Below are 21,049 nucleotides of genomic sequence, written 5' to 3'. Positions count from 1 at the left end.
TATATGAAATAAATTTCTTAGTTTAAACTGAAAAGTAAAATGTAATGATTTTCTAAATACTGGAAATATTCTATATATCTTATATAACATTTATAATGAAATCTTTATATTAATTACATATTTTGTTTGACAAATTCAATCTAAAAATGAAAATGATAACTTATAGATTTTCCTAGTATTCTAATATTTTAGGAAACTGTTTTGTCTCAAAAACATTGATCATGCATTTTGCTGACTTCGACGTTTGTCTCTTTCTTCTGAAATTGTTAGTTTGATCCCTTTTCCTTTAGGCAAAGAAATCCAAGGCCCTGTCGTATCGCCAATAACAAAAACATTACTTAGACGAGTAGCAAATGCACGATCCAAGGAATCTTTAAGATGAACAATATCAAAACCACCATCATGACGTTCACGATTGACAATTACTCCAATTCTACCCTTAGAACGTCCTCCTGTCACCATAGCAAGCTTTCCTACATCAAAACTTATAAACCCTTCAATTTTAAAAAGTTCCAAATTGAATTTGACAGTGTCGTTAACACGAATAGCTGGATCTGGGTAACGCTAAATATAACATTAATATATATATATCACTCAAAAATAAAAAATACAATTGTTCGGCCATCATGAGTAACTGCATATGGAATGGCTTTAGATCCAAGCTGAACCCTCTTGATCTTACAAAGCTTATATTTCGCTTCCGTTGACGTAATACGATGAATTGTAAATCGTCCTTTTGTATCATATACTAAACGGAAATTTTCCCCCGTCTTCTCAATACTAATAACATCTATTTTCCCTCTTAATTCTCCCCTAATAACCTCCCAAATCTTAATACATACCCATAAATCCTGCTGGATATGTATGGTCTGTTCTAACCTTTCCGTCCACTTTAATCAATCGCTGCATCAAAATAGCTACTGTTTCCCTGTTATTCAATGCATATTTAAGGCGATTGCGGAGAAATATAATCAATGGCAAGCAATCACGTAATTTATGTGGACCCGGTGATGGTCTCGGTGCATACGTTCCACCAAGTTTATCAAGCAGCCAGTGAGATGGCGCATTGATACGCTTCATATGCTTCTTCCTTGCTTATCGTTAGCTTATTTTCATGCTTATAAAGGTACTTACGGTCCTCTCGCCATGTTTAATTTTTTGATGAGGTTTGTCGAGCGAACTTGATATTGTAAACAACGTGACTATGTTTATCCCTAACCCTTAATATATCCAAGGGTAAGGGTTAGTGTATATTGGAACTCGAGAATTTGGGGAAGTTTGAAGGATTCCTTGAATTTTCATTTATTTTATGATATTTTTTTTGTTTTATCACTTTTTTTTTTATGCGGAAATTTATCAAATCTTTTAAGGATTTTAATTTTAAGCGGAACGTGTATTTTATTGTAATCTTTTGATATATTTTCTTGAAGTTTTGCTGAAGCGTATCATTTCTCTGTTACGCTGTGTTGGACGTAGTCCGTAAGATTTGGACTCGCACGTTATGAACCAGCAAAAATCGCTTTTTAGAAGGGTTCAGTTATGGATGTATGGAAGGAAGCAAAATGCATTATCTATTTGTAAGAAAATAGGATATTTGGATGATAAGCGGGGTAAAAGAGTGGCACGACATAAGAAACCGAATAAAAAGATTAATTCGAAGAAAAGATTGATGGATTTTGAAGAAAATCATAATCATCAAGAAAAGGAACAGACGAATTGCATGTCATCTATTATTTTTCTTATTTTTTTATGTATGAAAGGATTTTGAAAGAAATGAAGGGTATTTATGGAGATAGATTTATTACAAGGAGTTCCATTAGGATTGGTAATGGGATCTCTACCATATTTGTTGCAACCATATCTTTCATTTACATCACTTGGTTTTTTTTCACTTGCATCATATCCGTATTCATTGAAACTTTTTTGGTCACCAATTGTAGATACCGTTTATAATGAGAAATGGGGGCGGCGTAAAAGCTGGGTTATTCCGGTTCAAGGAAGTATTGGATTGTGTTTACTTTGGATTAGTTATAATATTCAGCAATGGTTCCAAGAAGTAAATTATAATAAGTATATGATAATGAAGAATTAATAATAAGCTATGATAGGTAGCAGAATCACTAAAGCAAATAACAGTAGTATTTTTTATTCTGGTTTTTTTATGTGCAACGCAGGATATTGCCGTTGATGGTATGTTGATGAAGAATAAGAGGTGTTTTTTTTTATATATTAATATATTTTCTTGTACAGGATGGGCATTGTCTCTACTTTCAGAGGAAAATCTTATCTATGCGTCTACTGCTCAAAGTATTGGATTAAATACGGGATATTTTTTGTCTTTTACTGTTTTTTTGGCGTTTAATTCTAGTGAATTTTCTAATAAATATTTCCGTTCTGTTAAAAAAGATTTTGGATTAATATCATTGAGTGGATATATGCGATTTTGGGGATGGGTTTTTATAATTTCGACTATGTTTGTATCATTTTTTCAAGATGAGCCGGTTTTTTTTTCTTTTATTAAATTCTATTTAAAACTAACTAGATTAGAGAAAAAAATATTCATCTGTTAGTATTAAAAATGCTTATTTAATCATTTTCAATATTATAAAGCTTCGGAGTAATCATATTATTTTTAAAAGTTAATTCTTTCTTAACTTTTATAGATGTTAGAACGTTTATGTTTGTTCATCTTATTGCAAAAATTGGATCTTCTGCATCTGAAGCAACTTTAAATTTGAAGCTTCTGGAAAAAGGATTGAAAAAAGAAAATCTTTCAATTGCTATATTAATAAATTTTCCATTTGAACTTATTTTTGGATATTATGCTGCAAAATGGAGCTCTACATCTCGGAAATTGTTACCGTGGATTTATGCTTATATTGGTCGTTTAATTGCTGCTTTTATTGGTATACTTATTGTTTATAAGTTTCCTCATGATGGTAAAATCAATACTGAGTATTTTTATATTATTATTTTTCAAAACATGATTTCAAGTTTTATGAAGTATATCCATATTCTATTTAGTTTTTTCTTACTTTTGTTTTAGCACAATTCAATTTATCTCTATTAATGCATTTCATACACGAATTGCTGATCCGATTATAGGTGGAACATATATGACGGTATATATATATTTATATATATAATGTTACTTTAGCTAATATTGTTTTCCCTAGTTGCTTAATACTGTCTCTAATCTAGGAGGAACTTGGCCTCGTTATTTTGTTTTCGAAAGTATAGATTTTTTTACAAAATCTTATTGTTCAAAAAATATTGCAAACAAATGTATAACTGATGAACAAGTATCATTCTGTAAAGAGCTTAATGGCCATTGTATTAAGAAAGTTGATGGATATTACATTACTAATCTTCTTTCAATTTTTATTGGGTTTTTACTTTTTTTCTTATTCATAAAACCTTCTGTCGAAAAATTACAGAGGCTTCCATTAAGGGCATGGAAAATTAGTGTTATTGATAGTGTATTTTTTTAATAGCTTTACTATCTTTCATCATAAGATATCAAATACATGTATTTAATATTTTCTATTATTACATATCTTTATCGGTCTATAAATTTTTTCGATAAGCTTTTGATCTGTTTTAAATTTTTATAGAATCTTATTTTTTAATATAAAATCATTATTTCTAATATTTATTTTCAATATTCATATTATTTTATTCTGAGATATTTATTAAAACTTTTTCTTGTATTGGAATGGATCATGAAACATATTTTGAAACAAATAAGGAACCAGTTTTATTAAAAGATTGTGCACAAAAAGTAGAGGATTTTGTTAAAATACAATTAAAAAATAATAATCGTGTGGTCCTGGTCACTGTATAAAGTTTTTTTTTCTTCATTATGTTTATTTTAATGGAAAAAGTCTGGTGGCACAGCAGTACCATTAGAGGCTCAAACAGTTCGATTTTTGGATAATTTCTCAGCAGGAACTAGAGGATCCGCTAGTGCGGAATATTTTATTAAATATGGTTATTCAGTTGTTTTTTTATATAGGCAATATACACTTCTTCCATATTCGAGATGTTATTTTCATGATAAATATGATTTTTTGGATTATTTTGAGGAAACAGATGATTGCAATGTAGTCGGCACGTTTTTATTTATATTTTTTATGTAGTATAGCTGAAGAGTTTTAGTTAAGGCTGAATATAGGGAAAAAATGGCTTATCATTTAAGATGTTATCAGGATGTAAGTTGAATATACTTTTTGTATTTTTAATTTTTTTGCAGGCTAAATTAAATAACAAACTTCTTATAATTCCTTATATAACAATTACGGAATATTTGTATTATTTACGTGAGATTGCTATTATTTTTCGTCCACTTTCAGAAAATGCACTTTTTTATCTTGCAGCAGCTGTATCTGATTTTTTTATTCCTCCTGAAAGGATTCCTGAACATAAAATTTCTAGTGATTCTAATGGTAAACGACTTGTAATCGAATTTGATCCGGTTCCTAAGTTTTTAGCAAAACTCATTGAAAAATGGGCGCCTCGAGCAAGTATTATAAGTTTTAAAGTATATTTCTTTCTTCATTAACTTATAAACACCTAAATTCTTTTAGTTGGAAACAGATGAAGACATTCTTATTTCCAATGCAAGAATGTCTCTTCAGCGTTATGGGCATCGACTTGTTATTGGTAATATATTAACAAAACGCAAGTATGAGGTTGTTTTTGTCACAAAAACTCAAGAATCATGGATACGATTGACTCAAGAGGAAAAAGAAAACGGCATTGAGGTAGAATCAAAAATTGTTCCTCTTGTTATACAATTACATGATACTTGGATTCATTTATAATATATTTTTTGATAGAAACAACACTTTCATATGATTTTCTCGAAAAAAAAGGAATACTAATTTCTCTGCTTTAATTACACATGAATAAGTGTCTGGTATCTTTTTCTACTGTTTATTCTTCACTTATTTTTATTTTTTAGCTGTGATAAGCTCTTTATTTTTTTTTAATCTTATCGATCGATAAAGTTTAACGTCACTCAAAAACAACGTAGATTGGGAAGCCAACTTATAGGCCTTGAAAGCAATATCTTTATTAGTTCTATATCAATTTGCACTCATTCATATATAAGGAATCTATATATCTTTTTTTTTTTGAGTTTTTTCGTTTGAAAACAAGTATATATTTGAAATGGTATTTGAACAGGTATCATTGGAAAACCACGAGGAACATTCAGAAATTTCCCCAATAACACCTAAACTGAATCGTATTGGAGGAGATAATACAATAGAATCCCCTTTAAATTCACATCATCCTCAAGAAAATACACCTACAGATTCACCGCGTCGTCATCGACGTCGAAGAGAGCCAACGTCGTTTAATATATTGGTTATTGGATTTTGTGGGTCTGGAAAGACAAGTTTTGTTGAGTTTCTCTCTGAACAGTTGAATATTGCAAAGGATCAGCAGCATTCGGCTTTGAAAGAAGAGGAAAAGTCGGATTACTTAGATATGGGGTTTACCTATTGTTATACTGAAACAGAAATAAATGGTGAACGTGTTGCTGTAACTCTGTGGGATAGTCGTGGTTTTGGTACATCTCGAGATTATGAAATTGTAAACCTTCAAATGGACGAGATAATATTGTTTATGGAAAGCAAATTTGAGAATACGTTTTCAGAGGTATGTTTAGTTGTCTTTTTCTACGCAATGGCTTTCTTTATATATTTTATTATTGTTGAAGTGGTTTTTGTGTAGAGTTATCTATCGATATTATATTATAAGCGTTGCATTATTAAAAAAAATGTGAAATAGAATGGAACTAATAAGCCTAGGAAACTAAGGTTGTAAGGTCTCATAAACATATTGATACGCATATTCATTGTGTGCTTTATTTGATTGATTCGACATCTTCTTATCTTTATAATGATATATCACTAGATTCTCTAGATATTTCTATCATACAAAAATTAAGTAAATATACTACAGTTATTCCTGTAATATCCAAGGTGGATACATGTACAAAGCGTCGGATTGAGGATATGAAACTTGCATGGAGAAAAGAATTCGAGAAAAGCGAGATAAAAATTTTTGAATTTCTTAGTAATAATGAAATCCATGATGACGTTTCTGCATGTGGGTCAACACATAGTCGTGAAAAGGATGAAAATTATGATGATATTTATGATATGTTACCATTTAGTTGTATGACACCCGATCGAATGCAAATTATTCCTTTTTCCGTTGAAAAAGTAATGAAATTTGATATATGTAGAGAATATTCTTGGGGGAAAGCAAATCCATTGGATGAAAAACATTGTGATTTTTCAAAATTAAAAGAAATGGTTTTGGGGGAATGGAGAAATGAAATACGGGATTTTTCTAAAGAAGTTTTATATGAAAATTGGCGTACTGATAGACTTGAGAAGCTTAAAAATCTTTCATTAAAAGATAATAAAACTTAAGGGTTAGTTTTTCTAAATAATTTTTTAAATAATTGCTGTATATTTCGAGAATAGAAAATAATGAATTGCACTGAAAATGATTAAATAGGGTACTTTTTCTATATTAACCATATGTTCTCATATCTATTTGTTTTATCATTTTCTTATAGATAACCTTTTTAATTAATCGAAAATTGCTAATATTCTATTATATGTATTTGACTTTATTACTATTAAAAACATCTATTCTACATGTTTTTGTTTTGCTTTCAAGTTATTAAATATTATTTTTTCGACCTCTTTATTGTCCTTGACTAATTACTTTTTTCAACTTGATATGAATTTAAAATAACATACATAATTATGCTATTTTAATTACAAATATTGAATATTTATATTCAACAAGGGTTTTTAATAGCAAACTCTCCCCCCTAAACCTCTAAATAATTGATAACCGCCATATCAGAGAAATATAATTGGAAATAACTTTGTAATTATCTATATCTTAATATAGATAATTTAAACTAAAGAAATCCCTTTCATATAATATTAAAGAATAAGAAATATCTGTTGTATTTCTCCTCTTTTTATTTATTTATATTAATACATTCACAACATTTAATATTTTCTAAATAATCCAAAATTCCCTTTCCAATTTCCTCCAAAATTGGATGCTTATCATATTTTAATAATCCGTCTGATTCAAGATACTCTTCTGTAAATATCTTGTTGATTTCTATTGCTTTTTTCATCTTTTTGATCCATTTTTTAAATTTCTCAATATTTTCCTCTTTTTCTCCCGTTTTTTCGAGATAAAACTCCAATCCTTCTAAAGAACCAAGTAGACGGCCTGCTTCTACTCCTATAAATGCACTTTTCTCGTAGTTTTCACTCAATCCTAGAGGGCTATATATTTTTTTTGCCTCTATCATTCCTTCTAAATAACCTTGCTAAAATACGTCATTTTTCTCCCTGAAAAAAACCATATAAATAGAACAAACGTTAAAGAACTTATTCATTTCGTTCTTTAGCGATAGTTTATCGCCTGATTCCTCATTCTTCCTGTTTTCTGACGTCTCCTCATCCTCCCATACCTCGTCCATAGGGTTAGACCTTACGATTTCGTTGCCATTGGTAACCACTAATAAAATTAACCTGTCGCTCTAGTAAAGCCCAGTAAAAGACAATTAATAAGGGAGATGCCTAAAGACAAGACTCAGAACCAGTGGAAATACCTTTTATGTGCTTCAACTGTTTCTCTTATGCAGGGTCTTGGCCTTACTTATAAGCATATGAAAGGTTGTTGTTTTTTTTTTTGCTTTAAATTAAAGTATATATAGTAAAACATCTGAGTTTTCCAGCAAATTCTATTCTTTTTGCATTAAAAGCCCTTGGAATTGCTAGTCTTATTTGTTTTGGAGCTTTTGGCATAGGAATAGCTGCTGTTTCTAAGATATTAGAAGTTAACAATGTAAAGGAAACATATTGCTTTAGAAATTTCTAAAAAAGTTTATAATAATAGATTGAGGAATTTTCATATGCTATGAAAGATTGTACGAAAAAATATTTTCCTTCATTAAGTCTTAGTTCAGAAAAAACGGATTACGAAAATATAAACGAAAAGTTATAATCTAGGAAACTCTCTTAAAATATCAGGTCTTTTATTCTTTTATTTTATAGTTGGAATGATACAGACATTTCTTCTTGTATTTTTTTAACAAACCGAAATTTACTTTTAAACTTGTATTACAATTTATATTATTAATTATAATTTATATTATTAATTATAATTTATATTATTAATTCTATTTTGTATTATTAATTCTATTTTGTATTATTAATTCTATTTTGTATTATTAATTATATTTTGTATTATTGATTATAATTTCTTTTAATGCTTTTCAATATTTTACCATTATATTCTACATATAATATATCTTTTTCTCTTAATTTTAGAAATAACTAATAAAATCTTTATAAATTTTAAAATTGACATGTGTCAATTGGCATTCTAATATAATTCCAGTCTATATTAATAATTTTATCTTATCTATAAAATACAAGGCTTAAGTAATTATTTAAGGGTTAGGGTACTAGTCACGAGATTTGTACTTGAAAAGCCTTTTACGATCCGTATTTCCCTGTAAAAGTTAAGGAACATGGTTTTTAGGTGAGTATTAGATAAATAAATACGTAAACAGGCCTTCTATTGTCTTTAGTTTTTTATTTCTTGAATATTAGGAAGAATTCATTGAATATTATTTGAATATTTAAAGAAAAACATATTGAAAGAATTGCTTAAAAAAATAGCAAAAAAAGATTTATATGTCTATAATTGTTTAAAAATGCGCTTAGAAAAGCAGAATTATATGCGTTATATTGAAGAAATTGGAGAATATGGTTCAATAAGTGGAATATATGCGTGTAAATAATTGAGATTTTAAAAAATGAACCAAAACCTTTATATAATATTGCATTATAAGGAGATTTTTTAGAAGAAACATAATATGTTTTTGAATATTGATTCTAACTTTTTTATAGTGAAAATGAAAATCAGGTCTTTATTCCTGAAACTCTGCTAAAAAAGAGAAAAGCAATTGATAAGGAGAATATTGAAAAGAAAATCCGCCTAGCTGAAAGGAGAAAGGTATTTAATATGAATCAGAGACTATTTTCTCTTTATTGCTTGCAACAGTGATGATGTCCATATAAGGTAGAGCTAGTATATATATTACGATGTTGCTACCCGAATATACCATCTTTCGGGACTGAGCTGTAAGCAATATTTAAGGAAATTAGTCATTTTGTTATTGGATGTTGTTTGAAGAAGCTGATATGTAAAAGAATTTAAAAGTTAAAAGAGGCATTATTTTTAAACGTGCAGAAAAATATGTTCAAGAATATCTGGAAAATGAGAGAGAAGAAATCCGTTTAAGAAGATTAGCTAGAAGGGAGGGCAATTTTTATGTTGAATCAGAGCCGAGGCTTTTTTTTGTCATTAGAATTAAAGGGTATTAATTTTTTTATTAATGATATTTTCTAAATATTTTTAGCATTAATAAAATTCCTCCTAAACCTAAGAAGATTTTGCAGCTTTTGCGTCTTCTTCAAATTAATAATGGAGTGTTTGTTAGAGTGACGAAAGCCACTGCTAATATGCTTCGACTCGTTGAACCGTTTGTTTCCTATTAAATTAAACCTTGATATTTATTGGTTCTTAGATATGTTACATATGGGCCTCCAAATCTTAAATCGGTTCGTGAACTTATTTATAAACGTGGCTATGGAAAGATTAATAAACAACGTATTCCACTAACTGACAATTCTTTGATTGAAGATAGTCTTGGTAAATTTGGTATTATTTCGATGGAAGATTTAATTCATGAAATTGTTACATGTGGACCAAATTTCAAACAAGTATTTTATAACTATTATAAATCATATATAATATTAACTTTTCATTTAGGTTTCAAATTTTTTGTGGCCATTTAAACTTAGTAATCCTAATGGTGGATGGAGAACAAGAAAATTTAAACATTATGTTGAAGGAGGTGATACTGGAAATCGCGAAGAAAATATTAACAGTCTTATTCGCAAAATGTGTTAATACATTCAATATTTATAGTTTAAATGGCTCATGTATTGAGTAAATATTTTATTAATGAATAAAAATAGTTTTATATTTTCTATTTTTTCTTTGGTATCTCAATATCAAAAGACGTTTCACACCTAATCAAAATCTAAATATAATAGACTTATTTTTAATTAATATTACCCGCAAATCGATTTTGCTAGTGGATTATCAATTACTTTAAAAGATTCCCCTATAAGTTCTGAAACATAATCAATTTTAGACCCATTAATTAGACTTAAACTAATTGGATCAATTATAACTCGTGCACCGCCTTTCTCAAACACTCTTTATATATTAAAAAACCTTTATATATAATTTAAAAAAAAAAAAAACTATCTTTTACCTATCATCATGTTGTATTTCCTCAGTTAAACTAAATTGATTTTGATAGCCATGACATCCACCGCTTTCCGTGATAACTCGGAGTAAAAGTTGTGGATTTTTTTCTTTCTTAACGATATTTAAAATTTGCTATAGTTCATATAAAAATTAGATTAGTTAAAATATCATATTGTATTAATGAATAAGACTATATACGTTAACTGCACGTTCTGTAAGCTCAATTTTAAAACGATCTTGAGAAATCGATGGTACATAAGAAAATGAAGCTGATTTATAAAAGAATGTAAAACGACTATGTTGTTTATGAAGAGAATGAATAATAAATGCCATAAAAGATAATGTATAAACCTGTGTAAGAAATGTTATATGTATTAAAGGAGAGAAATGGTGTATTACGCGTTGAGACATTTAAAAGTAAAAGTGCATAGACATTTTTATCGGTATTACGGATTTTTATGTACGTAGTAATGATGTATATTATGGATTATGAAAAAGTAGCGATGCAAAATGGTTTTTTAACTGCAATATCAAGAGAATTTTCGGATTATCTAGATGAACAAGATTCGTTAAAAGAGCTGAGAAATGAGTTTGAATTGCCTGTACAAAAGAATAATGAAGGTTAATAAAAATGATTAAAAAAATAAGAATATTTTTTAATATTTTTAGGTAAAAAAAGATATAATATTTTAATAATGGCTTAGTTTTAAAGATAAACTGTGTATTTATATGTCTGGAAACTCACTTGGATTGTTGTCTAAGCGTATACGGGTGTTAATAAATGAAGAATTGAACGTATGGGCAAAACAGGGAGTAAATGGACATTTTGATCATTTTTATGGAAGAGAATGGGTTAGAATAGAGGAAACAGTGAGAGAAGAGTTAGCAAAGATAGTTGGAGGAGAAAAAAATGAAGTTGTTGCAATGAATTCTCTAACTGTGAATATTCATTTTTTAATGGCGTCCTTTTATAAGCCAGAGGGATTTAGACGAAAGATTTTGATAGAGGATCGTGCATTTTCATCAGATTATGTATATATTATTTTTTAGATTTTTTTCTAGATTATCTTTTAATCTTATCTAACGAATTCTAGTATGCGATTGCTTCGCATCTTAGCTGGCATGGTTTAAATTCTGAGACAGAAATTTTGACTGTATCCCCGTTAAAAGGGTGCTATACATTGACAACAGAACATATTTTACAGACAATTGATAAATACGCAAATGAAATTGCTATGATCTTTTTTTCTGGTGTTCATTATTATACTGGGCAAGCATTTGACATTTCTACTATTACAAAATATGCAAAATCAAAGGGTATTATTGTAGGCTGGGATCTGGCACATGCAATTGGAAATATTGAACTTAAGCTTCATGATTGGGAAGTTGATTTTGCTGTATGGTGTACATATAAATATCTTAATTCTGGCCCTGGTGGTATTGGTGGTATTTTTGTTCATGAATATCATGCAAATAATCGTTCAAGGTATGATTGATATTAAATTTAATATTATTTCATATTTTAACCTTTAAAGATTATTAGGATGGTGGGGAAACGATTTAAAAACTCGATTTAATATGAGTAATCGTATGTATTTTCTTAATTATTTTTCAATTTAAAACAATTATAATTAATTGTAAATTATAGAGCAATTCGATTCATTATATGGCGCTTCGGGTTTTCAGATCTCAAATCCATCAGTTTTTAATATGATTTCATTGTTAGGTAGTCTGGAGGTTTTTTCCAAGGTATCTATGTCAAGTATTCGTCGAAAATCGATTTTACTCACTGGTTATCTCGAATATCTTTTATTAACTCTATGTTCCAATGCTTATTTTACAATCATTACACCCAGTAATCCTGAGGAACGTGGTGCTCAGTTGAGTTTATGTTTTCATAAAGATTTTACGCAAGTCATTTTCGATCAATTACTAGCTAATGGTGTTGTTGTTGATTTGCGTAAACCAGACGTAATTCGAGTAGCTCCTGTGCCTCTTTATAATACTTTTGGAGAAGTATTTGATTTTGTATGTATTTTGAAGAAAATTTTGGATTCACTTACAACTTAATATCACGTGATAATTTTAAAAGACGACTAATGATTAGATAAAATGGCCTTTTCAAAATCTCAACTTTTAATAGAATACTGCTTTTTTCTTCAAAGGAAATGGATGTAGTAAATAATATATTAGAATTTTTCTATTTAAAAATTTTTAAACAGAAAAATTCTAATCTTTAAAAAAGTTAAAAATGGATAAATACAACAAAATGAGATTATTTATTCATCAGGGAATAACATATGTGAAACAGTTTAGAATGCTTCATCATGATTCATATATTTTGTCTAAAGAAATTAAAATGTTATTAAATCGAGGAAATATTACAGATGCAATTATAAAAGTGCGTAATCATAATCAAATTGTATCATGTACTGTTTCATGGAATCATATTATTGATTATTGTATGAATAATGGCAGAGTCAATCTTGCTTTTAAATGTTTTAATGAAGTATGTTATATTTGGTGAAAAATAAACTTTGAATACTGATAGATTACTATTAGATGAAAAAAAGATCACATTTTCCAAATTCTCAGACATTTACTATATTGTTACGTGGATTTTCTAAGAATTCGACACATCCTAAGAGTTTTTCATATGCTTTTCATATTTATAAATCGTTATGGTCATCTAAATATGCTGATCGTTTGAGTATTATTCATACCAATGCTATGCTTCATGTTTGTGCAGTTACTAAGCAATCTCAAGCGGCATTTGAGATCTTCAAGGATATTTCTAAAAGCAATTTTGCTGCTGATTCTATAACATATACTATTTTATTTAATATTTTAAGTCATGAAAATATGAAAAACATGAATGTATATGATAAGAGACAGGAATTGTTGAAGGAAGTTATTGAAGCATGGAATATGAAAGGTTTTGTTGTTGATGAATCTCTAATTTGTTCGATATTTTTATGTTTTCTTCAAGGGAAAAAACATAAAGACTCTGATTTTGTTTTTACATTGGCTGAGCGCTTTTTTGGCATAAAAAGAATGATACCACCTCTTCAAAAAGAAACTGATGTATCTATTAATAATTTTAATTTGGATTCATCTTTATCAGAGAATAAATATATTAAGATTAGCAATAAAGGTTTAAATATTATATTATTGGCATGCCTTTTATTAAAAAAAGAGGAATATGGAATTGAATATTGGGATTTCATAATCAAGAATTATGGTCTTATTCCTGATTATAAAAATTATTATAATTATTTTCTGTTACTTGTACGCACTAAACCGAAAAGTATTATTGATAAGGTTATAGAAAATACAATACAAAAACAGGCCAGTTTAGAAAGCAATATAATACTGCTCTATATGAAAGCATGTAATAAAAATAGGACACATAGCGATTATATTATAGCAAAAACTATATTAAAAATAGTAATACAGCATCAAATGAAAATAGATCTACACATTATTGATTTATTTTTACAAATAGCTAATAACACTGTTTCTAAAAATGGTATTTTGGATTTGTTAAGTCTTTTACAACAATTCGATTTAAAATCGTTAATTTTTGCAATAAGTCATATGAAAAATAGGCATGAAAGAAATGATGCAATCTCAGCAGGAATTCGTATATGTTCTAATCTCACCAAATATTCTAAATACCTTAGTGAAAATGAATATAAAGATATTCAAATATTAAAAGATAGAGTTTTAAAAATGCAATCTTCATGATTTTATTAAAAAGAAACATGAGTGTTTTTAATCTTATTAAATATTTCCGAATTTATGAATTGATAGAATTTTAGTCGAAAATACTTTTAATGCATGTTTCTTTTTGTGTAGGGCCAACTTCATCATCTGAATCTTCTGTATCGTCTATATCATTTTTCTTTTTTTCTGCATAATAAGCATTTTCAGAGACATGTCTTGTATTTTCATCTTTTTTAAATGCATCATTTATGCTTAGAATATTCTAAATAGATTAAACAAATTATTTAATTAAATTCTTTTTACTTTTGATATTGAATTTGCTGATTTTTCATTATCGCGCATGCTTTCCTCATGATCTTCCATAACACTATCATTTATTTCGTTATTTAAAGTAGTTCCATTGTGAGAAAAATGATCATTTGTATGATGATTAATTTGTGATTGCATGTGCAAGTTATTTGAGTTAGATGATTTATTTAAATTATATGGTGCAAGATTTTCTTGTGGATTATCTGAAGTTGTTGCAAAGATAAATCGAATAGATAATGCTTCTCTTTCAAATTCAAATAAAATAGGTTCTCCTCCTAAATTAAAATAAGCATTTAACAATACATTCATTGAGTCGCCAAGAGTAACAATCGCCTTCTACATAAGATTCAAATTCTTAAATAAATTTTTATACCTTAAATTCCTTAAGAGGAAATGTAATAATCGTTTCTTTTTCGTAATAGATCTCTTCAAAGTCTCTCTTATCTAATAAAATTGCTGTTTGTATTGGTTGTTTCAGAATTTCTACAGATAATTAAATTTTCATCATTTAGTAAATATTTATACCTTTATCATACACAAGCCCTTCAGTAAAACTTGTTAAAAGTAATTTATCATTTTGCGACATTAATGTAAGTTCTTCTGCTCGTGCTGAAAAATGATCCAAATATTCCTTCAGTATTCTAGAATGTATTTTCCATCTATTTTTACATAATGATTTGTTACAAAGTGCGTGCATCGTTTGACATTGTTCATATGTAATTTTGTATGTTTTTAATACACCTATAAATTTAAAAATCGCTTTTTAGCTAAAAATAGCTACCGTGCTTGCATAAAAATCTTACAATTAACCTGTATTCTCTTTCCGTATTATTTGGACGTATAATTCTAAGTTCACATTTTTGAACTGATACATTTTTGTTTTCTCTATTTTCTAAGTTTCGTGTCTTAAATATAGCAAGAAGAAACTATATATCAACTATTTTCTCTTGTAAATCTCATTATATACCCGTATTTGAACTCTGCATTTTAAACTTTGGCTATTTTTTGATGTTATTTCATATGATTGTTCATATGGAAAATATTGATATTTTTCAAAAAATTCCTCACAATCAAACGTAACAAGTCCAAATACTGATTTCGTAGAGTTAATAGACGATAATAAAAGCTATTTTATATGTTATTTATGTCTTTTTTCTTGAACTTTTTTCACATTGTTTTTTCTTGCTTCTATAGATAATTCATCTCCAATTTTTGACAAACAAACAAGAAATTTTGAGAATTCCTTAAGACGAATACCTGAAATAACTGCATTCATTTATTTCTCTTGAAACATATCTGTTTCTCTTCTCTATTAAAAATATTCTGTTTTTTTATTTTTTGGTAGTTGATCTGCGTCTTTATCTAATAATCTCTATAAAAATAGGATTCAACTACTATTCTTTATTTCTATTTATTTCTATTAAAAACATTCTTTAAATACATATTTTTTATATATTTTTGTTTTAGATTTTTAATAAATCTTTGTTTTTTTATTTAATAATAAATTTTTAGATAAATAATAATAATATCTTTCTTTTATACTCCTCATTTCATTCTATTTTTTCAATTGCTTCTTATTTTTTTTTCATTTTAATATTAATTCTTTGATTTCTCTATAATTTATATTTCTTATCTATAACATAGATAAAACCAAATTTTTCCATTTTTATTTAAAAAAACATTTTTTTATACTTATTTCATTCAAATATTAAAAAGATATCACTAAAAAATAAAAAATTTATATAATTAATAACATATTTCTCTTTTTTTATTTCTATTCATATCTCTTTATCTTTTTTTCTATAATTCTTTTCTATTAAAACCTAATCTAAACTTATTGATCTACAAATTATTCTCAAATATACTAAACTTATACAATTACTTGTATATTTCTCAATAAACATTTTTTATATTACTAATACTTATTAGTAATATATTACTAATCTTATATATAATTGACTTTAAAAAAATAAAAACTATACATAAATAATTCAATTTATTTGTTTTACCTATTTAAAACTTCTATCTAAACTCTTATCTGTTTTAATTAATACCTTTTTATCTACGCGCTTCTCTCTATAAAGCTCTCTAACGGTTTATCGTCCACTCATTTAACCTACAAAATTTTTTTATCTTTTTTATGGGCTTAAAATAACACCTTTTTATTGCAAATTAAGGGCTTTATTTGGGTATTTTACGTATTTTATTATGGAACATAATAGTTGTGGAGCGTTTTATAAGGATGCCCGTTTAAATGGTTTTAACAATGTTAATCATGAAATTGGATCAAAGTAATAAAATGAAAAAAAAGCGGAAAAAAGGGCTAAAATAGATAGAAATATATATAATGAGAGTCTATCTTCTATGAATAAGTCTAAAGGAGCAGCTTATAATAATATATATGGAAAACAAGAGGGTTATATGAGTTCTAATAGATCATCAAAATCAGATACAAAGTCTATGAAAAGACAATGGGGTATTTGGACAGATTATAATAGTATAGTTTAATTTGTTTAAGATTCGAGTTCTTTGCCGAAATTTGAGAAGAATTTTTATAAACCCCATCCAAATATTGAAAAAATGACAGATCAAGAGGTTGAAGCGTTTAGGAAAAAAAGGGGAGTTACAGTTCAAGGAATAAATGTTCCTAGACCGGTTCCATCATTTGATGTTAGAATTTTATGCCTAATGAATTTTTTAATGTATATTTTTTAGGAAGCGGGATTTCCAAGCTATGTTATTAATGAAGTGAAACGTATGGGATTTTCATCACCAACACCGATTCAATCACAAGGATGGCCTATGGTAGAATATGAATGGAAAATAATTATGTTTCTGATTAAGTAGGCACTTTCAGGCCGAGATGTTGTAGGGATTTCAGCTACAGGATCAGGAAAAACGTTGGCATTTTGTCTTCCAGCAATTGTACACATTAATGCACAGCCTTTATTATCACGTGGCGATGGACCTATTGTTTTAGTTCTTGCGCCAACTCGTGAATTAGCAGTTCAAATCCAAACAGAATGTGCAAAGTACGGAAAATCATCACGAATTAGGTCAGCTTGTATTTATGGAGGTGTTCCTCGTGGACCTCAAATACGAGAACTTGCCTCAGGTTTTTTTGTGAATATATTTTTCTATATAATGATTGATGTTTTTATAGGAATTGAAATATGTATTGCTACGCCGGGTCGTCTTCTTGATATGTTAGAATCAGGAAAAACAAATCTTCGACGAGTTACATATCTCGTTTTAGACGAAGCAGATAGAATGCTTGATATGGGATTTGAGCCTCAAATTCGAAAAATTGTAGATCAGATACGACCAGATCGTCAAACATTAATGTGGTCTGCAACATGGCCAAAAGATGTACAAAAACTAGCTCATGATTATTTAAAAGATTTTATTCAGGTTAATGTTGGTTCTTTAGATCTTAATGTAAATTTGGATATCAAACAAATTGTTGAAATATGTTCTGAATATGATAAACGTGGAAAGTCAGTTTATTTATATTTGTTTTTCATCTTTTTAATAATTAGATTGATTAAACATCTAGAAAGTGCTATGGAAGATAATGAGAATAGAATATTGATTTTTGTTTCGACTAAACGAATTGCTGATGATATCACAAAATATTTGCGGCAAGATGGTTGGCCTGCACTAGCAATTCATGGCGATAAACAGCAAAGTGAACGGGACTGGGTTTTAAATGAATTTAAAACAGGAAAATCTCCTATTATGGTTGCAACTGATGTAGCATCACGTGGTATTGGTATGAAAAAATTATTCCTTTGCCTTTTTCAAGATTTTTGCTCTCTTTACTATAATTTTCTCATGTTTATATTATGTAATATTTTTATAAGTATTGATTTATTTCATGCAAACAACCTGAGAACGTAGAACTGTAAGTTTGTTTTCAATGGATATAATATGAGGGGTTTTTCAAAAAATGCACCTTGAATCATATTAATATTCGGTTATCTGCATATAAATTACATTTATTTTCATGAGATTGGTAAAAGAGAGTTATGAATGCGAATTGAGGCAGTTTGAAATTTATACAATAACTAATATGGTTTTAGATATTAAAGATGTTAAATATGTTTAAACATAATATTCAATTTTTTCTTTATTAATATAATATTAGGTTATTAATTATGATTATCCGAATAGTTCTGAGGATTATATTCATAGAATTGGTCGCACGGGTAGAGCAGGTGCTAAAGGAACTGCAGTAACTCTTTTCACTACAGATAATGCAAGACAGGCTCGTGATCTTTTAATGGTTTTACGAGATTCTAAACAGGAAATTCCTCCTGCCTTAATAGAAATGTCCAAAATTAATTATGGTAATAATAAATATATTGGTAACAATCGAGGACGTAACGTTTGGACTGGGTCAAATAGTGCACCTTTAAATCCTATTAGAAGATGGTAGCCACTTGAATATTAAACCATACACTTGGTACTTAATTAAATATTTAAATATTATTAATTTTGTTTAAAAAGCATATTTTTTAAAATCTTTTTAAAAATGTTTAATATAATCAAAATGTAATATAATATATACAATAATCTTATAAATGTCTAGATATATCTGTTATTTAAAAAAATATCATTAGAAATAGCAAAATCAGACGATAATATAATAGCCTTTCACTGTTTTTAGAAATTATGAATTATGTACTGTAACGAAATATTCTAATAAGAATAAATTTGTTAGATTGTCAAAAATTTATCCCGTTTTAAATCCTTAAGTACGACTGATTTCATAGTCAAAATAACTCAATAACAAATGAAAACAAAAACCATATGTATACTTTATTCGTTAATATAAAACATATATCACCAAGTGCCTGTAGAAATAAAAATATTGAAAAATATATCAAAAGATTTATCCAGAAGTTTCAGGATCAGGCTCTCCTTCTGCATCCCGATCCTCCTCATCAGCATGTGATTTAAAGTCTCTATTGTTGCTTGGATAAGATTGTGGTTGAGCTGTATATTGATTTAAATGAGGTAATAAGGATGTATGATACGTTGATGCCGGATAAGGGTGTTGATGAGAAGATTCTGAAAGTGGCGTTTGCTGAGGATGATAAGGATATACGTTTGGTAATGGCTGAGGTAAATGAGCATATACAACATGCGATAAATTAGGCGGATGCGACTGTGATTCTGGAATCGAAGAAAGTTGTCGAGAAAGCTGTGGAGAGGGCAATGCATGCCGTTTTTGCTCTTCCTGGCGCAATTGATCTTCTGCTTGCTTTTTCTTGATTTCTTCCTTCTTTTTTGCTCTCCAAACAGCCCTGATCTCCTTAAATTCTATAAAAAATTAATTAAAACTCAAAATTAATACAAAACAAAAGGTAAAAACAAAGTAGAAATAATAAAACACGAAGAGAGTAAAACATTAACAAATGACCAAATCTTACCATCAGGTGTACGCTTTTCGCCATGCCCTTGCATAAAAACATGCGCGTTCAAATGATTCAATGTGCCATATGCTTTTTCACAACCATTCCATCCACATTGATAAATTCGTTCAATCTCATCATAACGTCGTCGTGGACGTTTTTGTGTTTGTGCACCAGGCAACGGAACAAACGAATATATTTGTTTCACTTTATTCGATGCTTTATATGGCAAATTCATTCCAGTCGGCATCGTCATAGGCTGTCTAAGGGCATTAATCGGTGAAGATGACCTAAATCCATTATTCGATGTAGTACGATCTGCTACTGTATGACCATGCATAGCATAATTCGGCCAAAAATGTTGTGCCGATGATTCTGTTGCTAATGGCGCAATAGATGGATGAACTAAATTAGATGAATATGCAGATGAAAGCCGATGGGGCTGACCATTCATTGGTAATCGTGAATCAAGACTAGATTGTGGATATGTCGCTGTATTCGATGGAACTGAGTTCAATGATGTATTTGAATTCGAATTAAGTGAGGATCCTAATGGTGGCGTTGTTCCAATTGCTGTAGACCCAAGATTTCCCGATGATGTTGACGGCGGATGATTCACATAATGAGGATTTGATGGAAAAAGCTCCTCATTCGAAGGATTATGACCGAAATAACCATGTAAATCTTCATTAAAAATTATTATTAAAAAAATTCCCTTAAAAAAAAAATATTACCATTAGACGATGTATTATATCCATACGGCCCTTGCGCTCCTCTAGACGCCACCGCTACCGCATGCGATTGCCCTAAATGAATCGCATTTTGTGTATGAGGTGAATACGGCGTATCTACATAATTACCCCCCATTCGAGGATAATGTGGATATGCATTAAATGCTTGTGAAAGCGGTGGTAACCCTGAAAACGTCGTACATTCCGCTTCATGCTCAAACATTGGTCCATGCTTATGCTCTAAATTCCCCCGATTATACGTCGGCCATCGTTGCTCCCCCGTCGTTCCTCCAATCGACCCCGTACGTCCATGAAGTACATGACCTGATATCGTATCATTATAATACTCTTCTGACGGCGCCGATGCATCCATTTTAGGCTCAGCTAAAGTGGCGACATCCACTGTCTGAACCGGACACGGCAGGCCGTGAGGCTGTTCGGTAGTGATAGGCAGGCTTGAAATCAAAT

General features: G+C 28.9%; 13 protein-coding genes across 13 annotated transcripts; 8 read left to right on the top strand and 5 right to left on the bottom strand.

The window, feature by feature from the left end:
* Positions 1-173: 173 nt before the first annotated feature.
* Positions 174-1,168, bottom strand: T552_00787 (40S ribosomal protein S4-A). The gene is made up of 4 exons (XM_018369388.1): positions 1,135-1,168; positions 843-1,090; positions 612-790; positions 174-564 (listed from the first exon to the last, which is right to left on the bottom strand). The coding sequence occupies exons 1-4, from the start codon at positions 1,146-1,148 to the stop codon at positions 220-222; spliced, it is 786 nt and encodes a 261-aa protein (XP_018227104.1). The 5' UTR covers positions 1,149-1,168; the 3' UTR covers positions 174-219.
* A 287-nt stretch (positions 1,169-1,455) lies between these two features.
* T552_00786 (hypothetical protein) lies at positions 1,456-3,535 on the top strand. The gene is made up of 8 exons (XM_018369387.1): positions 1,456-1,751; positions 1,797-2,056; positions 2,109-2,190; positions 2,251-2,501; positions 2,548-2,617; positions 2,664-3,003; positions 3,047-3,122; positions 3,177-3,535. Exons 1-8 carry the CDS (start codon positions 1,502-1,504, stop codon positions 3,489-3,491), a joined length of 1,644 nt encoding a protein of 547 aa, XP_018227103.1. The 5' UTR covers positions 1,456-1,501; the 3' UTR covers positions 3,492-3,535.
* Positions 3,536-3,715: 180 nt separating this feature from the next.
* Positions 3,716-4,823, top strand: T552_00785 (hypothetical protein; the record flags this gene model as incomplete). The annotated part of the gene is made up of 5 exons (XM_018369386.1): positions 3,716-3,838; positions 3,885-4,114; positions 4,151-4,211; positions 4,253-4,540; positions 4,587-4,823. The coding sequence occupies 5 exons, from the start codon at positions 3,716-3,718 to the stop codon at positions 4,821-4,823; spliced, it is 939 nt and encodes a 312-aa protein (XP_018227102.1).
* Positions 4,824-5,126: 303 nt separating this feature from the next.
* On the top strand, positions 5,127-6,485 carry T552_00784 (hypothetical protein). Its single transcript, XM_018369385.1, has 2 exons — positions 5,127-5,664; positions 5,817-6,485. Exons 1-2 carry the CDS (start codon positions 5,173-5,175, stop codon positions 6,444-6,446), a joined length of 1,122 nt encoding a protein of 373 aa, XP_018227101.1. The 5' UTR covers positions 5,127-5,172; the 3' UTR covers positions 6,447-6,485.
* Positions 6,486-7,012: 527 nt separating this feature from the next.
* T552_00783 (hypothetical protein) lies at positions 7,013-7,528 on the bottom strand (the record flags this gene model as incomplete). Its single annotated transcript, XM_018369384.1, has 2 exons — positions 7,013-7,375; positions 7,427-7,528. 2 exons carry the CDS (start codon positions 7,526-7,528, stop codon positions 7,013-7,015), a joined length of 465 nt encoding a protein of 154 aa, XP_018227100.1.
* A 96-nt stretch (positions 7,529-7,624) lies between these two features.
* T552_04086 (hypothetical protein) lies at positions 7,625-8,055 on the top strand (the record flags this gene model as incomplete). The annotated part of the gene is made up of 3 exons (XM_018372137.1): positions 7,625-7,724; positions 7,766-7,896; positions 7,948-8,055. The coding sequence occupies 3 exons, from the start codon at positions 7,625-7,627 to the stop codon at positions 8,053-8,055; spliced, it is 339 nt and encodes a 112-aa protein (XP_018227099.1).
* A 911-nt stretch (positions 8,056-8,966) lies between these two features.
* Positions 8,967-10,032, top strand: T552_04085 (hypothetical protein; the record flags this gene model as incomplete). Its single annotated transcript, XM_018372136.1, has 5 exons — positions 8,967-9,072; positions 9,270-9,436; positions 9,479-9,601; positions 9,647-9,842; positions 9,892-10,032. Coding segments are annotated over 5 exons (733 nt in total), but the record flags the coding sequence as incomplete, so codon positions are not given.
* A 74-nt stretch (positions 10,033-10,106) lies between these two features.
* T552_00781 (hypothetical protein) lies at positions 10,107-10,824 on the bottom strand. Its single transcript, XM_018369383.1, has 5 exons — positions 10,798-10,824; positions 10,597-10,749; positions 10,403-10,530; positions 10,201-10,344; positions 10,107-10,154 (listed from the first exon to the last, which is right to left on the bottom strand). Exons 1-5 carry the CDS (start codon positions 10,807-10,809, stop codon positions 10,112-10,114), a joined length of 480 nt encoding a protein of 159 aa, XP_018227097.1. The 5' UTR covers positions 10,810-10,824; the 3' UTR covers positions 10,107-10,111.
* A 10-nt stretch (positions 10,825-10,834) lies between these two features.
* On the top strand, positions 10,835-12,514 carry T552_00780 (kynureninase). Its single transcript, XM_018369382.1, has 5 exons — positions 10,835-11,019; positions 11,111-11,430; positions 11,493-11,884; positions 11,934-11,986; positions 12,047-12,514. The coding sequence occupies exons 1-5, from the start codon at positions 10,857-10,859 to the stop codon at positions 12,466-12,468; spliced, it is 1,350 nt and encodes a 449-aa protein (XP_018227096.1). The 5' UTR covers positions 10,835-10,856; the 3' UTR covers positions 12,469-12,514.
* Positions 12,515-12,603: 89 nt separating this feature from the next.
* On the top strand, positions 12,604-14,190 carry T552_00779 (hypothetical protein). The gene is made up of 2 exons (XM_018369381.1): positions 12,604-12,907; positions 12,961-14,190. The coding sequence occupies exons 1-2, from the start codon at positions 12,650-12,652 to the stop codon at positions 14,143-14,145; spliced, it is 1,443 nt and encodes a 480-aa protein (XP_018227095.1). The 5' UTR covers positions 12,604-12,649; the 3' UTR covers positions 14,146-14,190.
* Positions 14,171-15,754, bottom strand: T552_00778 (hypothetical protein). Its single transcript, XM_018369380.1, has 7 exons — positions 15,605-15,754; positions 15,401-15,559; positions 15,215-15,359; positions 14,959-15,174; positions 14,807-14,916; positions 14,428-14,766; positions 14,171-14,386 (listed from the first exon to the last, which is right to left on the bottom strand). The coding sequence occupies exons 1-7, from the start codon at positions 15,707-15,709 to the stop codon at positions 14,216-14,218; spliced, it is 1,245 nt and encodes a 414-aa protein (XP_018227094.1). The 5' UTR covers positions 15,710-15,754; the 3' UTR covers positions 14,171-14,215.
* An 843-nt stretch (positions 15,755-16,597) lies between these two features.
* T552_00777 (ATP-dependent RNA helicase DBP2) lies at positions 16,598-18,917 on the top strand. The gene is made up of 9 exons (XM_018369379.1): positions 16,598-16,724; positions 16,770-16,909; positions 16,952-17,103; positions 17,149-17,238; positions 17,281-17,548; positions 17,597-17,930; positions 17,973-18,205; positions 18,516-18,535; positions 18,581-18,917. The coding sequence occupies exons 1-9, from the start codon at positions 16,642-16,644 to the stop codon at positions 18,869-18,871; spliced, it is 1,611 nt and encodes a 536-aa protein (XP_018227093.1). The 5' UTR covers positions 16,598-16,641; the 3' UTR covers positions 18,872-18,917.
* Positions 18,918-19,327: 410 nt separating this feature from the next.
* On the bottom strand, positions 19,328-20,954 carry T552_00776 (hypothetical protein; the record flags this gene model as incomplete). Its single annotated transcript, XM_018369378.1, has 3 exons — positions 19,328-19,758; positions 19,869-20,534; positions 20,585-20,954. The coding sequence occupies 3 exons, from the start codon at positions 20,952-20,954 to the stop codon at positions 19,328-19,330; spliced, it is 1,467 nt and encodes a 488-aa protein (XP_018227092.1).
* Positions 20,955-21,049: the final 95 nt, after the last annotated feature.

The sequence above is a fragment of the Pneumocystis carinii genome (assembly GCF_001477545.1).
Source record: "Pneumocystis carinii B80 chromosome Unknown supercont1.3, whole genome shotgun sequence".
Lineage (NCBI taxonomy): Eukaryota > Fungi > Ascomycota > Pneumocystomycetes > Pneumocystales > Pneumocystaceae > Pneumocystis > Pneumocystis carinii.
The sequence above is the reverse complement of the archived record's forward strand: the minus strand, read 5'-3'. Positions and strand labels throughout refer to the sequence as shown.

What these genes read in the sequence shown, in the direction of transcription:
- T552_00787 (XM_018369388.1), bottom strand. An exon ending in ATATCCAGCAGGATTTATGG is followed by an intron (nt 791 to 842) that starts GTATGTATTAAG and finishes GAGGGAAAATAG; the next exon opens with ATGTTATTAGTATTGAGAAG. An exon ending in CTCATGATGGCCGAACAATT is followed by an intron (nt 565 to 611) that starts GTATTTTTTATT and finishes TGTTATATTTAG; the next exon opens with CGTTACCCAGATCCAGCTAT.
- T552_00786 (XM_018369387.1), top strand. Translation starts at nt 1,502, where the DNA reads ATGAACCAGCAAAAATCGCTTTTTAGAAGGGTTCAGTTATGGATGTAT. An exon ending in TTCAGCAATGGTTCCAAGAA is followed by an intron (nt 2,057 to 2,108) that starts GTAAATTATAAT and finishes AAGCTATGATAG; the next exon opens with GTAGCAGAATCACTAAAGCA. An exon ending in GCAGGATATTGCCGTTGATG is followed by an intron (nt 2,191 to 2,250) that starts GTATGTTGATGA and finishes TTTCTTGTACAG; the next exon opens with GATGGGCATTGTCTCTACTT.
- T552_00784 (XM_018369385.1), top strand. Translation starts at nt 5,173, where the DNA reads ATGGTATTTGAACAGGTATCATTGGAAAACCACGAGGAACATTCAGAA. An exon ending in TTGAGAATACGTTTTCAGAG is followed by an intron (nt 5,665 to 5,816) that starts GTATGTTTAGTT and finishes TAATAAGCCTAG; the next exon opens with GAAACTAAGGTTGTAAGGTC.
- T552_00781 (XM_018369383.1), bottom strand. An exon ending in TTACAGAACGTGCAGTTAAC is followed by an intron (nt 10,531 to 10,596) that starts GTATATAGTCTT and finishes TATGAACTATAG; the next exon opens with CAAATTTTAAATATCGTTAA. An exon ending in CTAGCAAAATCGATTTGCGG is followed by an intron (nt 10,155 to 10,200) that starts GTAATATTAATT and finishes GATTTTGATTAG; the next exon opens with GTGTGAAACGTCTTTTGATA.
- T552_00780 (XM_018369382.1), top strand. Translation starts at nt 10,857, where the DNA reads ATGTACGTAGTAATGATGTATATTATGGATTATGAAAAAGTAGCGATG. An exon ending in GTGCATTTTCATCAGATTAT is followed by an intron (nt 11,431 to 11,492) that starts GTATATATTATT and finishes AACGAATTCTAG; the next exon opens with TATGCGATTGCTTCGCATCT. An exon ending in CATGCAAATAATCGTTCAAG is followed by an intron (nt 11,885 to 11,933) that starts GTATGATTGATA and finishes TAACCTTTAAAG; the next exon opens with ATTATTAGGATGGTGGGGAA.
- T552_00779 (XM_018369381.1), top strand. Translation starts at nt 12,650, where the DNA reads ATGGATAAATACAACAAAATGAGATTATTTATTCATCAGGGAATAACA. An exon ending in CTTTTAAATGTTTTAATGAA is followed by an intron (nt 12,908 to 12,960) that starts GTATGTTATATT and finishes GATTACTATTAG; the next exon opens with ATGAAAAAAAGATCACATTT.
- T552_00778 (XM_018369380.1), bottom strand. Translation starts at nt 15,709, where the DNA reads ATGAATGCAGTTATTTCAGGTATTCGTCTTAAGGAATTCTCAAAATTT. An exon ending in AATGCAGAGTTCAAATACGG is followed by an intron (nt 15,360 to 15,400) that starts GTATATAATGAG and finishes GTTGATATATAG; the next exon opens with TTTCTTCTTGCTATATTTAA. An exon ending in TTCCTCTTAAGGAATTTAAG is followed by an intron (nt 14,767 to 14,806) that starts GTATAAAAATTT and finishes CTTATGTAGAAG; the next exon opens with GCGATTGTTACTCTTGGCGA.
- T552_00777 (XM_018369379.1), top strand. Translation starts at nt 16,642, where the DNA reads ATGGAACATAATAGTTGTGGAGCGTTTTATAAGGATGCCCGTTTAAAT. An exon ending in AATCACAAGGATGGCCTATG is followed by an intron (nt 17,239 to 17,280) that starts GTAGAATATGAA and finishes CTGATTAAGTAG; the next exon opens with GCACTTTCAGGCCGAGATGT. An exon ending in ATATTAAAGATGTTAAATAT is followed by an intron (nt 18,536 to 18,580) that starts GTTTAAACATAA and finishes ATATAATATTAG; the next exon opens with GTTATTAATTATGATTATCC.